The 17,039-nt window shown below is 40.1% G+C and overlaps 1 protein-coding gene and 1 long non-coding RNA gene across 2 annotated transcripts; both read left to right on the forward strand.

Moving 5' to 3' along the window:
- Window positions 1-947: 947 nt before the first annotated feature.
- LOC105941354 (uncharacterized) lies at window positions 948-15,825 on the forward strand. The gene is made up of 5 exons (XM_012924154.3): window positions 948-1,132; window positions 12,948-13,016; window positions 13,115-13,196; window positions 14,645-14,724; window positions 15,231-15,825. The coding sequence occupies exons 1-5, from the start codon at window positions 1,088-1,090 to the stop codon at window positions 15,267-15,269; spliced, it is 315 nt and encodes a 104-aa protein (XP_012779608.1). The 5' UTR covers window positions 948-1,087; the 3' UTR covers window positions 15,270-15,825.
- Window positions 1,139-8,819, forward strand: LOC101478375 (uncharacterized). The gene is made up of 3 exons (XR_001167963.3): window positions 1,139-3,879; window positions 6,628-6,746; window positions 8,297-8,819. It is a non-coding gene; the product is annotated as an uncharacterized LOC101478375 (long non-coding RNA).
- Window positions 15,826-17,039: the final 1,214 nt, after the last annotated feature.

Below are 17,039 nucleotides of genomic sequence, written 5' to 3' on the forward strand. Positions count from 1 at the left end.
AAGTACTATAACTGGGAACAAATAGAAAGACAATAGAAGCAATAGTCAGTTACGAAAAAAACGAACATAAAATGCGATCTTGGCACATCTTGGCACGTAGGCTAAGCATATATAACAACCACTACACATACAATTCATACATGTAGTACTGAGAGAAACTGATTGCATTATTCCTTTAAAAAAAGTCAAAGAAAATCTTATTGCATGTTCACTTCCGAAGGATAATAATAATAATGATAATAATAATAATAATAATAATAATAATAGAAGTAGTGTAATATAGCATGATGACAGCTTTTTAAATGACACTGGAAATACTTTAGTACTTTTACTGAAGTAAAATCTAGGTGCCTGCCCATTATGCTGTTGGGGTATTTTACCTCAGCATCGCTCCTTTCAATACGCGTAATTAGGCGATGCTTCTTACACAACTGAACAGCAGATGTATGACAGTAAAATGGTCTGTATAGTAAAGCGTCGAAATTCTAATATAATTATATAAATCTACACATTTGCACTCCACTGACATGTCCTCAGGGACTCAATGGCTGCCGGCGCTACCGGGCCCTCTGACCGCCACCAGTAGGCAACGGGTGAAGTGTCTTGCCCAAGGACACAATGACCGAGACTGCCAAGCCGGGGCTCGAACCGGCAACCTTCCGATTACAAGGCGAACTCCCAACTCTTGAGCCACGATATTGTAGTATGAAGTATAAAGTGCAGGCTCTAGCTTGTGAAATTGTTCAAGTTAAACATGCACTGTGTGTGTGTGCAACACAGCATGTGTGAGATTTATAGTGTATCAATGTCAGGACCCACACACACACTCACAAGGAGGGCTGGGTATTGTTTTCCCCTCGCCAATAGTAGGCTGGACATTGTCAAAGCCAAACCACCAATCACAGTTCGCTTCTGGACACCCTTCTCCGCCCACTGCTCTATAAAGAAGGGAGCTCCAGCTGGCGGACAAGCAGCTGACAGCGCAACGATTATCTTAACACAGCAGCTGGAATAATTACAATACGTTCATTTTTATTTTTTGCTATATTCTGACTGGATATTAATAATTTCCTTTTATATATCTAATATGGCAGACAGCCAGGTGGAAAGCAGCGGAGAACTGAGCACCAAGGTAAGGACAATAGAAGGAGACAGGGCACGATGCTTTTTCTAACTCTTGCTTCCATTTATAACTGTAACATGTTACTAATTTTTCTATTTTAAGCACAGTGCGTATGAAAAAGAAGACTACCAGTTTTCTAGATGATATTCATTATGACCTGCTTGTATGCACGAAATTCTAATATAAATCTACACATTTGTCATCCATTGACATCGGAGCTAATGGATGAGGAATAAAGACGGGCTTATTAAGGTACTAGTTTTGGCACAGGGAACATTTCTAAGCTTCCTCGGTGGGCAGCTTAATACCGCCTCCCAGTTTCATTTAGAGTCAGACATGCAGAGATTGTAGGATGCCTGTCTGTCATTTCACAAACTACATATACGGCCGCTGTACTCGTCAATGCAGGTGTGTGTTCTGTGAGGGCTGTCCCGATCTGTCGCCAAACTCTCGGATAGTTGAGGGAACTGAACCGGCTGAGGCGCGCAGAACTATTACTTTTACTGTTTGGGGAACGTTTAGAAGTCGAAGCAGTGACCGAAAGCAAATAAAGACCTTCAGGGATGGAGGTAGGATAGCAGAGTGGGTTATCTCCCGCCCGGCACCGAGTGTTTCCATTCACGACCGCGGGACTATCACAGAGCCACATCTAGTCTTGTTAAACTACTGTTCTGGTTTTGGTTTAACATAGTAAATATCGGCTTCATTGTTAGTGCTTCTGATACGTATTCGTGTAATCATTCACAAAAGCAAATGGTAGTTCCGCTGCGGTGAAACGGCGTGGACACGCATGTTTCTAACTGTCCAGCTCTGTGTTGTCTGTAACTCCAGTGACGCGATCGAGCAATAATCTGAGTTTATGCATGTGGAGCTCCACCTCACTGCTACTGTGGCCCTCAGCGGAGCTGGGAGCGTGTCGTCACGGTGGAGGCAGGCTGCTGTGCCCGACCCTCGGGCCTCTCTTCTTCTTTAACCGAGTTTTCTTTAATGTCTCAGTTTCCTCGCGCCTCGTGTACCCGCTGGTACTGTAGTACTGAGTGATGCCGAGGGGACGCTGGTGGTTTCTGCTCAGTTTGTTTCCGAGCAGCTCCATTTCAAACAAAGGCTGACAGCGAGCGACGCGGCGCAGGGTGTTCTACAGGTACACGCTAATTCAAACAGCTGGCGCGCGAGCCGTGCCCGTGAAGCTGTGCATGTCTGTCTGCAAGCCGACTCGCGCGCTCCACGAGGGGTGGAAGCCTTCCTTTCGTCTAACCAGGTGCCATTCTAGGTTCAAACTCTTAGGGGGGCTCAGCTCCCAATCATAATGTGCTGTTCATAATATGCTCTTTGCAAATGTAATCAGCCCTTCTTACATCAGCAGACCTCAGGTCAATTGAATATTCATTACACCTTCAAAAGCAGCCTAATTAGTTGGATAACCTAGTGTAGTGTCTAAGAATAATTCAGAGTAAGTAGAAATTTCAGTCTAATCCACTCGTTTTAATGTGGAGCCTTTAGTTATCAAACCCAAGGCAAAGGCTCAGTGTTTTAAGAACTATTTATGGCAATCAGATAAGATGAGAGACATGGAGATTATTTCAGTCTCTTAACCACACAGAGGCAGTCCAACAACTCATCAAGCACTTAAACTAGCACACAGACACTGGAAAACCACTCCAAAGACCTGGAGTGGCAGGGTGCAAACGCGCGTTTTATTATGCAAACTCAGCACAGAGCATCATGTACCCCAATTTCACGAGTGAAGAATAGATTTGTAGTCCTGTTCAGCCATGTTTAGAAGGAATCCTGTGAAATGCTGCATTCATGTAAATATGCTCTGTTTAGAGCGTGCTACTGGAAAGCAGAGTGAGCGTTCATGAAAGGCACCGAAAACTACTTTGTTAAAAATAACTTTTGTTTTTCCAGCCAACTGCAACTTAAAGCGTCGAAGCACTGTGTTTGTAAACGATAACTGGCATCCCATTTCCACAGAGGTGAGGACAGGAGGGAAAAACCCGAGAGGTTTTGCGCTCATACTGACAAAAATATTCACTTTGAGTATTTGTTTTCTATTTGTTTTAGGCATAGATAAATAATGATGATGCGGTAATTAGTCTTTTGTCTAATCTTTTGGTTTGTGGTGATGAGAGGCTTTCTCTGTGGTGTTTCCTTATTTTGAGGAAAGCTGAAATGTGGAGATCACGGTTGTTGTTTTCAAGGCAAACTGCCATGGCTGCCATACCCTCTGTGTAGGTGACTTAATGAAATTGTACTTCAGATACTTCATTATCTGACAGTTTGTATCACTATTGGAATTTTATATAAAGTCACCCAGCTGTACAGCTAAAAAAAAAAAAAAAAATTAATAAATTTTTGATTTGCTTTTTCTCATTGCTTTTTTTATTCCTAGTATTTTGTTTGTTTGTTTTTTTTGTTTCTACACAAAAACAAAGAACTATTGAGAACATGCATCTTAGGTCATACAAATGCCTACTAAACCAGTTAAAACCATGTGAAATGGTCATTTTATTTTGTTTTAATTCATCATGGCATGACTTTGCAGAGAAATTGCAAAAGGCAGTCTTCCTTCAGTGGAAGGATAAGATGATGTGGTTTAAAAATGCCATGTGGCTGCTTTCCTCCTCTACTTTCATGGCATGTATGTTTTTTGTTTCTGGACTATGATGAGCAAACCTGGATGCAGCTGGAGAAGCTTCAGCTTAAGTGGTTATTGTTGGCATTACTGTGATTCTTATAGGAGGTGCGCTGATTTGGTGAGTAAATAATTTACTTTTTCTGCCTTCTTGCAGTGTCAGGTTTATAAACTTGCTAGCCAGTGTTAGCCTAGCCTTGTAGCATGCTGCCGCCTCTCGGCTTCTGTTGGTTAAAAAAACATAAACCCTGCAGCTTTAACTTTTTCGTTTACATTTCTCTCAGTGAAACTAACTGTTGTTGATTCGAAATGGGAAAGGTGAGCTTATAAATCATTAGATAAGAGACGAGACGTTTTCGCAGCTCTTGACAAGACACAAATGAACAACTACAGGCCGATCTCAAATCTCCCGTTTTTAAGTAAGATCATTGAAAAAGCAGTTTCCCAACAGCTCAGTTACTTCTTAAAACAGAATAATTGCTACGATGCCTTCCAGTCAGGTTTTAGACAGAACCACAGCACTGAAACTGCTCTGACCAAAGTGTTTAATGACATATGTCTGAATACAGACAGTGGAAAAATGTCAGTCCTAGTTTTATTGGATCTCAGTGCAGCATTTGATACAGTTGACCACAACATATTACTCAAACGACTGGAGAACTGGACAGGTCTTTCAGGAACTGTACTAAACTGGTTCAAAACATACGTAGAAAACAGGAAATACTTTGTATCAATAGGTAACTTCACATCTGAGCAGACAAGTATCACATGTGGAGTTCCCCAAGGTTCCATCTTGGGACCCCTTCTGTTTAACATCTACATGCTCCCACTGGCACAGATTATAAACAACAACAAAATAAACTATCACAGCTATGCAGATGACACACAAATATATATCACAATGTCACCAGGAGACCGAGGCCCTGTACAGGCTCTTGGTAAATGCATTGAGGAAATCAATGACTGGTTGTGCCACAATTTTCTCCAGCTAAACAAAAACAAAACTGAGGTAATAGTCTTTGGTGCCAAAGAAAAACGATTACAGGTCACCAGAGAACTTCAATCTATACACCTAAAAACCACAAACCAGAAGAGAAATTTGGGTGTAGTGATGGATGCAGGCCTAAACTTAGAAAAACACATGAAGACAATAACAAAGTCAGCTTACTATCACCTCAAGAATATATCAAGGATAAAAGATCTGATGTCTCAACAGGACCTGGAAAAACTAGTCCATGCATTCATCTTTAGTAGGCTTGATTACTGTAACAGCATCTTTACAGGTCTACCTAAAAAATCAGTCAGACAACTACAGCTCATTCAGAACTCTGCTGCTCGAGTCCTCACTAAGACCAAAAAAGTGGACCACATCAGTCCAGCTCTGAGGTCCTTACACTGGCTGCCTGTCCGTCAGAGGATAGACTTTAAAGTTCTGATGCTGGCCTATAAAGCTCTGAATGGTTTAGGACTAAAATACATCAGTGACCTCCTGACCCAGTATGAACCATCCAGATCCCTCAGGTCATCTGGATCCGGTCTTTTATCAGTTCCCAGAGTCAGAACCAGACACGGGGAAGCTGCATTCAGCTTTTATGCTCCTTATATCTGGAACAAACTCCCAGAAAGCCTCAGATCAGCTGAAACACTCAGTTTATTTAAATCCAGGTTGAAGACTCACCTGTTCTCAGCTGCATTTGAATAAAGCACCAAATCCACACTTTAAGCTTAAATTTCAAAACTTACATTTAACTACTGATTTTATCTACTGTTCTGATTTTATCTGTTTTGATTTTATATACTGTTGTTTGTTTGTTTGTTTGTTAATTAGTTAGTTAGTTTATTTGCTTGTTTTATTCAATTTTAAATCATGCTTTTTATTTGTTCTTGTTTCTAATGTCTCTGTAAAGCACTTTGAATCACCTTGTTGTTGAATTGTGCTATACAAATAAACTTGCCTTGCCTCTTAGCAGCGTTGTCATGTTTTCACCTCACACAAACTGTTAGGTGGCAAAAGCACAATAATTTACAAGCATGTATTCAAACTCCTGCATTTGTTTTAATGCTTTATGGCTACATCTGCGGCATCTGTGAATGTCAAATCTAGCCATTCTTTATCAACATAAACAAACTGCTTTTACATTACTGCTTTTACAGTTCCCATTTCTGTATAGCTGTATATCTCAGATTTCTGTAAAGTTATTTATTTCATATTCTGTATAGTTTTTCATATTTATATCCTGTTCATAGCCTGTACTCACTACAGCCTTTACATACTTAGTTATAGAATATTCACAACATACTTCATACCGTGTACATTATAACATACCATAATAGACCCATTTCTGTAGTATACTTACATATCTATACTATTGCTAATATATATTGTAATATATCTATATCACTAAAGCACTTCTGGATGGATGCAAACTGCATTTCGTTGCCCTGTACCTGTGCATGTGCAATGACAATAAAGTTGAATTCTATTCTATTTAACTAGCAACATTTCTGCTTAGTTACATTTTTAAAAAAGTAGTCTTAATACCATTACTTTTTACTAAAAACTGTATTCGTATACAAGTTTTGTTGTGAAAGTCAAATTTAAGACATCCAGAAACATTTTGGGGTAGCCTGTGTTAGATATAAACACAGCCACAAGTTTTATCTGGTCATCTTGCTTATTAGAAACTGTAACAAGAAACTGTAACAAGTAACAACTTTAACAACATTAAGTTCTATGTTGTAAACAACAGAACTTTATGTTGTAAGTTATCTATGGTTGCACAGCCATTAGGCATCTAATCTGCTTCTGAATAATTTGCTGGTTTTTATTCTTGTTTTCTTTCTTTCTTTTTTCTTTTTACTTTGTCAGAGATTTCTCAGAGAGTTTGCAGAATTGTCGTTAGACTGAAAGAGTTTAATGATTGCCCACATTACACTGAACTCTTGCAAGTCTAGAAAAGGAGCTGTTGGACAGACATCAGTTGAGTGGTAAGTATTTTTTGTTTTCCAGTAGATTAGTAATATTCAGTGTCATCTATATCAATCATGCTAAATGTTTAATCATACTTTAGACCAACCTGTTTTACTCCTCTAATTTATTCTTTGGCTTTGGGAAATTGTTTCTTTACCAAGCTTTTCGTGCTTTGTTATTAGTCCTCAGATATGACTGCATTATGCTGTTGTCCTCAGACGCATTAAAGCAGGACTTTGTGTACATTTCATTAGACATGTTGTGTAAGTAAATACAAACAACAGTTTGGGCTGCATTTCTTGAAAGATTATATCTCACAAACTTAGTTTAGAGGTACCACAATGTCTGTACAGTATATAGCGAAGTCTGAACGTTTGAGCTATCAACTCAACTGAGTTGGATCAGGTGGGGGAGGATGCTGGACAGACCTGTCACACCCAAGCATATAGGCTGCACATGGGATGCCTGCCAGAAGCCCCAGTTCAGGAGATCTTAATATCCCAGTTCAACAGTTTCCAAGGGAGGGTGGGGACATTGAGTCAAAATGGACAATGTTCTGCACCTCCATAGCTGATGCTGCTGCAGCAAGGAGCTGCGGCCGGTAGGTGGTTGGTGCCTGTCGTGGTGGTAATCTCAGAAGGGAGGCATCAAGCTGAAGGAAGAGTCCTACCAGCCTTGGTTAGCCAGGTGGTGGCCTCCGCCTCGCAATGGAGCCGTTCACAGCTGAGTGTGAAGTGGCGGGAATGAGAATCAGCACCTCCAGATCTGTGGCCATGGTCCTCAGCTGGAAAAGGGTGGAGCGTCCACTCTGGCTAAAGGACGAGTTGCTGCCCCAAATGGAAGAGTTTAGGTATCTTGGGGTCTTGTTCACAAATGAGCAGAGAGAAGAACAAAAGATTGGCAGATGGATTGGGGCCACAGCTGCAATCATCCTCAGAGTAGAGCTGCTACTCCTCCACATCGAAAGGAGCCAGTCGAGGTGGTTTGGGCGTGTCCCACCGGGAGGAGGCCCCAGAGCAGACCCAGGACATGCGGTCTGGGGGTTCTCTGCTTAGGCCCCTGCCCCCGCGACCCAGCTGTGGATAAGTGGAAGAAAATGGATGGATGGCATAATTGGTTATATCAAATTGACGGCATTTTTTGAAAACAGTGTAATAATGTAACTTGATTGTCTAAAATGCAGAAAAAATGTTTTAAGAGCAAATATAACTTGGTGTTCTAAAGAATGGGCAGCGCGGTGATTAGTTCGATTCCGCCACCTGGCCAGGGCCTTTCTGTGTGGAGTTTGCATGGTCGTGTTGGCGTGGGTTCTCTTCAGGTACTCCGGACTATCCCACGACCAAAGACATGTGGTTAGGTCAATTGGTTATTCGAAAGTGCAAGTGGGTGTGAATCAGAGTGTAAATGGTTGCCTGTCTCATGTGTTGTGACAGACTGGCGACATGTCCAGGGTGTACCCTGCCTCTCTATGGTAGCTGGGATTATCTCCAGCCTCCCGCCGCCAACCTGAAAAGGATAAGCGGAAGAGAATGAATGAGTTCTAAAGAATATGATTGTTTCCTTGCAGAACGCAAGGAGAGATGAGTCCTCCGTCACAGATGGTGTGGTCAGTGAAGATGGTCACCTGCATCTTCAAGGTCATTGGATCTCCAACCCACATCCACTGCCACTGTACGGGGATGTTGGGACAATGTTAAAGACTTTCTTCAGGCACTTATATTTGAATCACCTAAATCTATGACAGTCATTTTGAAAGTAATGCCAGGACCTTCACATCCTTAAAGTATTACAAGCTTGTGTGTTTAAATGCACAACAAATGTGGTGTTAGAGCTACAGACTACACTGAACATTTGATAGATAGACAGAAATTGAAACTAGGACTTTGTTTCATTATACGGTTATTAAAGCTTTAAATTGTGTAACAAATAAATATGAAATTTACATTTGGTAATATTTAAAATAAAATTCAATAACACAGGCTACTATAGCGGCAGTATACTTGTTTGTTGTTCAGCAGAACAGTGTCCAGTATGTTGGCTGATATACTTTTTTGCGTTTGAAAATAAAAGTTGGGCTGATTTTAACTACATTACGAGAAGTGTTTTTAATTATACTGACAGTGTTTATATCTGAGTGTTGTTGAACTAGAAATCTCTTAAACTCAAGGAATATAAAAAGCAATGTGATTTTAGTTGCATTCAGTTTGTATGTAGACAAATTAAAAATAGTAACTTACCACAATTTTTTTTTTTCAGAAGTTTTTTTTTTTTTTTAATATAATTGATCTTGAAATGTTTGTCATTGACCAAACATTTACTATTGTTCAGAAAATCCAAGATATTCTTAGTGCTGTGTACTCACAATGAAGAAGCTGTCCTAAGTTGGTGATCTTAAGTACGCTTATTTCTTTTTTTGAGGCAACGAGCTTGCATATTTTTTTTTTAAAACTCTGTAAGAACTAATTATGACCAATGTACTCATAATTAATAAGTTGCCCTAACTTGGTTATTTTAAATAAGCTTTTTGTATGTTTTTCTTTTCGTTATTTATTTATTTATTTATTTTAGGCAATAAGTTTGCATATTTGATTAAATTTTTTTAAGTTTTGTGAACTAATTAGATTTTACAGTCTATCCACTCCAATGTTGAAAAGATGGTGCAGAAAGCTGCATCTGGTCAGGGAAGAGTTGGACAGATTTGTAAAAAATGAAGTGGCTGCAGTGGACAGGTGCAAGGATATCGATGGTTACACCATGTGCAATACAGAGGATGTAGGTTGTGTCACAAGCTGGTCGATCAATTTGTTTCACTAACTCAACCACACAAGACATTTTGTAGAGGGTATAGGAGCTGTGGAAGCTAGCCTGTAAACAACTGTAATCTGCACATTTTGTTTAAAAGAAACAAAAGAAAACAAAAATACTCCTCCGTACTGTAACGCTCGCCCACATTTGTAACAAAAAATAGACCTGCAATAGAAACGTATTTAGAAGCATGCATGTGAGTAAAAAGTACGACAACATAAAGCCCACGCAGAGCCCAGTGTTTCAACAGAAAGCCTGGTAACACAACAGAAGCAGTGATGATAATGTCACATGTTAACGTTGGCTTGACGTCTGTCTACACTGTGCACTACAAAGGGCAAAGAGGAGACGACACATTGAGCTCAGCTGGAGTGAAAACTTTTTTCTAGCTGTAATGACCATTAAAACCTTCAGTGGGTAAAGCTGGCAGGAGCCCGTCATCAAAGAACCTGATCAACAAACTCCAATGTAAAGAAAAGCAAACCCTGTAGCTGCTCCATCCACGGCTCTTTGTTCTACACAGCAACAAATCTACAGTTAAGCTACAGACGTACGGCTACATTAAAATATGCAGATGAACTGTTCACTTAGTCTGATACCACGTTTAGATTAGGCTGCTGCAGGTGACCTGTAACACCTGAGTCTAAAGGGGGCCATGAGGTGTACTAGACAGTATTTATTTGAAGCTTTTGTAACATTATTTTTCAGATTTAAAGTGAAATATTATAAAATATTGTGTTAATGAAATTGTTTTAATATTTAAAAATATAAAATGAAAAGCTTTTTTCCCCCACAGACTGATAAAAATGTTGTGGATCATGAGCCACTGGCCTGGGGCTGTTACGTTGCACCAAATGATTACTGACATTAATTATTAACATGTGCAGCATCATAACGTTGTGTTCAGCAGGACAAAATCTTCAGAATGTGCATATGCTCACTTTTCTTCACCGCTCCTACCACATGCTCCTTTAAAGGCTTAAAAACAAACTCACTCAATCATTTTGCACATGTAAACATGCAGACACACACCTGCACAAAGTCACATACTCATGAACACATACCTAATCTATGTCATCCAGCAGATACAACACTGTCAGAACCTTTTCCCACTGTTAACGTAAGAAAGCCTAACAGACAGTTTTATTTTATGTATTATGTTGCATGTATACCTTATATCATTTGACATTACAGTACTTTAGATCATTTATCTATTTTTGCATTTAAGAAAATGTTTTCTTTAAAAAACTACATTACTCCGGTTTCACTTATTTAGGGGTAAAGATTTCACCGAATCTAAAAGAAATGTATAGTCTGAACTACACCCCTTTGATTTAGACCATCAATCGCGATTTGGGTAGGTGGTGCAGCCTCCCTCTGTCTCTCTTAGGTCGTATTCACCTGGTCAAGATGAATATCCTCCCTCGCCTCTTGTATTTATTCCAGATGTTACCGCTTGCTCTGTCCAAAAAGGTTTTGTCAAAATTAAATGGTTCAATTATTTCTTTTATATGGCGAAAGAAAAGACCTAGGCTGAGATACAGTTTTCTGTGTTTGCCTGTTCAGAAAGGCGGTCTTGCCGCTCCCTCCTTCCCACAATACCTCTTGGCTGCACAGTTTAAATTTCTTACAGAATGGTTTATGGACGATCCGGATTCCATTTACCTCAGCGCTGAGTCCACTTCTTTAAAGGGCATTCCGTTGCGGAACCTGCTATATATTTCCTCAGGTAAAGCCACAGTTCTAACACAAGATAATATGGTGCTAAAGAATATGCTCATTATTTGGCGCAAAGTCAGGCGCCTGGAAGGATATTTTAATTGTTTCTCCCTACTTACTCCTATTCATGAAAACCCTGACTTCTTACCTGGTCTTCGGGCTGGTTTTGCGGACTGGTCTCAAAAAGGGATTAATCCAGTGGGTGATCTTGTTCATGAGAACTCTCTTCTTACTTTTAATCAACTGAAAAGCAAGTTTGGTCTGACCAATAAGGATTTTTTGAAGTACTTTCAGGTAAAGCACGATATTACTTCTAAATTGAAGGATTTTAATGGAGGGTTTGGTCTTTCTCCCACAGAATCACTCATGGTAAAAACTACCCAACTAAAATGTATCACTAAAAAGATTTATAACATTCTCTCTGATCTTAGAATAGATAACTCTAACAAAATCAAGGGCCAATGGGAATCAGACGTAGGCGTTATAGATGCTGAGGCTTGGGATGAGTTGTGTTGTCGTCCTTTCAAAGCCTTGGCATCTAATTCTATTTGGGAGAGGCAGTTTAAACTTATAAATAGGCTTTATATTACACCTGAGAAGAGACACATAATGTTTCCAGCTTTGCCTAATCTCTGTAACAAATGTCAGTCTGCTGTTGGTTCCTTTTTTCATTGTCTGTGGAGCTGTGCTGTTATTCTACAGTTTTGGAGATCATAGATAAGCTATGTGTTATATTTAATTGCCGACTGCATCTGGGTCCAAGGACTTGCTTGTTAGGACTAAATGATGAGCTACCTGCCGGCTTTCGCAGCAAAGATCTCCTTCACATACTGCTACACTACGCTCGAAAGTGCATTATGGTACTGTGGTGGTGGTCAGAGGGCACGGTGGCGCCAGTGTTCGGCAGCCTCGCCTCTGTCAGTGCGCCCCAGGGTGGCTGTGGCTACAATGTAGCTTGCCATCACCAGTGTGTGAATGGGTGGATGACTGGATATGTAAAGCGCTTTGGGGTCCTTAGGGACTAGTAAAGCGCTATATAAATACAGGCCATTTACCATTTACTGTGGATTTCTGATAAGGCTCCATCTATCAACCATTGGCTAGTCTGTGATAAGTATTGTGCCAATGGAAGCCTTCTCTACGGCACTTAAGGACAAACCTTTCCTTTTCTACCGGGACCCTTTTTTGGCCTATCTGGACACTCCTTCTGCTCAGAGGTTGAAATCGGGCTTACGGGATTTAGCCTGGCAACAAAGGGACGATTGTTAACCTTTTTCATTGTTTATTACTATTGCTGTTGGCTTTTTCTTTCTGCCTCCCACGTCCTGCCATACATGTAGATGCATCTTTGTCCTGTGTATGTATATGATGGTGACTGCTGTTTTCCTGCTTTGCAATTAAAAGTTCAATTAAAAAAAACAAACAAAAAAACAAAAAAACAAAACTACATTAGTTTTTTGACAGATGTCGTATTTAGTTAAACTTTAAGTCAATGCAATTTATATTTACCTTTTTCTCATTTTTGCTCAATTTTCTCTTTCTAAACTAAATAATCTTTCCTAAAAAATTTTCTGAAACCATAAAGTGAGTTATGCTGAGATCACACTTGGTCATTAGGTCATCTCATTTAATCATGTGCTCTTCCTGCATTCATAAAAGTGGGCCAGCATGTCTGAGAATATGTTTTGTTTCAGGAGCTGAAGGAGAAGAAACAGACTGAAGAGACAGAGAATGGAGAAGACTCTGCTGCCAATGGCAAAAATGTAAGAACAGCTCCTGTTAACGCCTCTCGCACCTTTTAGGACGTGGATAGTCCTTGTGTGTTACTGGTGACCAACATAAATCTGTCTCACCGTGTCAGGAAAAGGAAAATGGTGAGGAAGACAATGAGGTAGAGGAGGATGAGGAGGATGTGGGCGACGAAGAGGAGGAGGATAGAGAAGGTAGGTTTTTTTTATGCCATGCTGAGCAAAGAGGTGATGAAACAGAACAACAACAAAACATGTCAATCAATATAATGCAGAGGTGAGAGGAAAAAGCAGACGTGGCGTTGTTTTTAGTGTTGGGGTCATTTTAGGAGTTTGGATTTTTGTAACACCTCCCAACATTTTTGAATGTTTTTGAGCTCAACAAACATCAGCAAACACAGATGCTTGTGTGCAGCTTGTCTCACAGTGTGTTGCTAGCTAAAGGTTCAGCTGCTGTATTACACAGGGAGAGAAAAGAAAGAGAGCTAACTTCACTCCGAGATGGAGAAAGATATGAAAGAGGAAAGGTTAGATTTAAAGGTAAGGACTGCTCAGTGGTGTTTGATAAACTGGAAATTTTCAGTCCTCATGTTTGTAAATCAGATATTGGGTCTGTAATTTACTGGTCAACCACGTCCCTACCCTCACCCACAGTCACAAGCTGTAGTGACCAAAAGAATGAGATCACAGATCCAAATGGGGGAAATGAATCCTCACCCTATCTCTCTTAGAGATAGGGTGAGGATTCAACATTCAACCTTTTCTGTGTCACACAAAGACACGATGGTTGGAACCAAAGATCTCAAATTTGGACTCATCAGACCAAAGCAGAGATTTCCACTGGTGTAATGGCCATTCCTTCTTGTTTTTGGCCCAAACAGATCTCTTCTGCTTGTTGCTTTTCCTGAGTGGTGGTTTTGTAGCAGCTATTTGGCCATAAAGGCCTGATACCTGCAGTCTCTCTATCTGGGCTCTAATCTGAGGTGCTTGCAATTTCTGAGGCTGGTGACTCAGAAATATATACCCTCAGCAGCAGAGGTGACTCTTGGTCTTCCTTTCCTGGGGAGGTTCTCGTGTAAGCCAGTTTAGTCATAGTGCTTGATAGTTTTACGGCTGCACTTGGGGACAGATTCAAAGTTTTAGCAATTTTCCAGATTGACTGACCTTTACTTCTTAAAGCAACGATGGACTGTTGTTTCTCTGTACTTAGCGGATTGGTTCATGCCATAATATGAAGTAGTCAAATAGTGCTCTCAGCTGTGTAGCAAGCTAACTTCTGCACAACACAACTGATGGTCCCAACCCCATTAAGGGGGCAAGAAATTCCACAAATGAACCCTGACAAGGCACAGCTGTGAGGTGAAAACCATTTCAGGTGACTACATCGTGAAGCTTATTGAGAGAAGGCCAAGGGTTTGCTACATATCTAAATTATGAATCATACACACGATGGATAACTACACATAAGACCAATTATTCATGTAAGTAGATAGAAATTTGTCTGCATTATTTGCATCTGCATCTGCATCTGTTTAGAAGTCACAGCAGTCACAGTGTGATCCAGGTGGGGTGAAAAATACTGAACTGAAGCCTCGATTTGTTCTACTGTTTCATTCTAACAAGCTTTATCTTTTTGTATTCAGGTGACGAGGAGGACGATGAAGAAGATGACATTGATGGACCGAGGGGGAAGAGAGCAGCTGATGACGATGACGATGACGATGTGAGGATGTGTCCAGCTTACAGGAGCAGCTTTTTATGCTAAAAACAGCAAGAACAGTTAGGGTTACAGCAGATCAGTCACACTGAAGGGCTTCAGTGTTATTTATCCTGAACCCAGATTTGATACTCAAAATATCATATATTTGAAACTTTAGCTCAGTTTTCTGTATAGTTTCAAATTATAAAAACCCTACAGATTTACAGTGCATAATCCAACAGTTATCTAAGATTCCTTTAAATAATAATAATAATAATAATAATAATAATAATGATAATAAAAACATAAAACAATGTCCTGTTTAACACGTATCTGGATGGATGTTATCTTTACCTGAAACGTTTTTTAGTGAGGGATAGAAAAGTTCAGAGCACGTCTTTGAAATATGTTTTGTTAACCTGCTGGCAAACATTCATTTTTACTTGTGAAAAGGGGGATAACAAAACATCAATAGCGGTGTTGTATTTTTGTGCAGCATCACCTCTAACCTCGATCTTCTCGGTTTTCAGGATGAGGTTGAAAGCAAGAAGCAGAAGACAGATCAGTAGTGTCTGCAGCGCCCACTCTGCACGGAGGACGACACTGTTGAAAGACAGCCAGCAAACCTTCTACACCTCAGTCCTCCTTTCGTAACAAAAATGTGTTTAAAAAGAAAATTTGTTTGTATTTTTATTTACATTTTATATTTTTGTAAATATTGTAAGGAGTTTGGCCATTTTGCAAAAGTGGGTATACAGTGGTGCTCTGAAGACTTTTAGATCCACGTTCAACATCAACCATCCATACTCGGTCTCGACCAACAACCAGCCTGTCATTCCAACAGCGCACACACACACGTACTACAACTACCTTTTTTCTGTTTTTCTAAGACGTATAGGATGCTAGAAGTTGTGTGTTGACCTGTAGTTGCATGGGAGTGTTAAAATAACTCGGCTCTTCTCCCAGTGCTGGGGATATATTAGTGGTAGTTACTATGAGATTCCAAAGTCGTAGTTTCTCTTGTCCATGTGTCTCTATCTGTGTGTCTGTCATGGCCAGATTATCATTTTTTTAAAATGTCTGTGCAATTTGGTTGAATAATAAATTCATTTGATTTTGCTTTTAGATTTGGACTGATTCTGCTTTAATTAAAAAAGAAGTTTGGACAACCAGGAAGTCGCAAAACACTCCTTCTGGTTGTGCTCATGACATGAAAGCTGGTATATTAAGTGTTATTATTTTGGTAGTTTATTAATAAGCCAGGCTGCTGAGCATTTAAAAAAATATCAGAGTAGCTAGCCTCAAAAGTCAGGAAACACACCTCCAGGACATCCATCCTTCACTGCTGACCAACACATGACCCCAATGGTCCTGCAGAAGAAGGGTGGCTGAGCCTCAAAGTAGAGCTGCTGCTCCTCCACACTGAAACAAACCAGTTGAGGTGTTCAGGATATCTGACAAGGATGCTTCCCTGGTTGAAGCCCCAGAGCACTTGGCTGGTCTGAGAACATCTTGGTGTCCCCCCAAATCTTGGAGGAGGTGGCTGGGGAGATGGAATCTATCCCACTATGGATGGCGCAGCTCTCATTCCTAGAAATCTGAACAAATGTATCAAATTCCCCAAAACATGACTATCCAGAGCTGGGACCAGGAAGTAGAGTTGCAGTCTAACACGCCTCTCTGCAGATTCTCGTTTTCTGTCATCCTCCACAAACTGCATCCCCATAGAGACTCTCTGCTCTCAGACCATCAAAATCAATGATTTACTAGAAGCTCTGTTTTAGCACTATGATCATTTTAAACATGAGGCTGGATGTTAAGACCTTTTATCCCCAATCAGATGTGATGTCAGGGGGACTTGATCTCTCTCTGTCCCACCTTTCTCGACAGTGTTGTCAGCCTCCTAGTAGACAAACCTATCTTATCATTTTCAAAATTCTGACCACCTTCTTATCATATTCACAAGATTTTCAGAACACTTGGCTTCTAACCTTGACCTTGACCAAGGTCTCTATGGAATCAATCGAAAGTCTTTCTCAAGTTATTGTGTTCAACATTACACGCGGGCCTGGCAGGGTGACAACAATACCTATCAGTCTTTTACAGCTGAAGGGTAAAAATTACTATATTGGACATATCAGCTATGTTTTTATAAATGAATTTACACTGAAAGGTGTTTTCTGTTATGTAACTGTGATTAATGAGGGAAAAAGAACTGATCTGACAACATGACCGAAAAGTGGACCTAAAACCTTTCAAATGGACTGTAGTGTGTATAGACGTTCTATAAACTCTATGCAGCGCTCAGATAAACAGCACTTTTTAGTTTTCATACTTTT

Source organism: Maylandia zebra, linkage group LG17, assembly GCF_041146795.1.
Source record: "Maylandia zebra isolate NMK-2024a linkage group LG17, Mzebra_GT3a, whole genome shotgun sequence".
Classification (NCBI taxonomy): domain Eukaryota; kingdom Metazoa; phylum Chordata; class Actinopteri; order Cichliformes; family Cichlidae; genus Maylandia; species Maylandia zebra.

Coding starts and splice junctions, on each gene's coding strand:
- LOC105941354 (XM_012924154.3), top strand. CDS start 1,088: ATGGCAGACAGCCAGGTGGAAAGCAGCGGAGAACTGAGCACCAAG. Junction 1,133..12,947: donor GCGGAGAACTGAGCACCAAG/GTAAGGACAATA, acceptor GTTTTGTTTCAG/GAGCTGAAGGAGAAGAAACA. Junction 13,197..14,644: donor AGAGGAGGAGGATAGAGAAG/GTAGGTTTTTTT, acceptor TTTTGTATTCAG/GTGACGAGGAGGACGATGAA.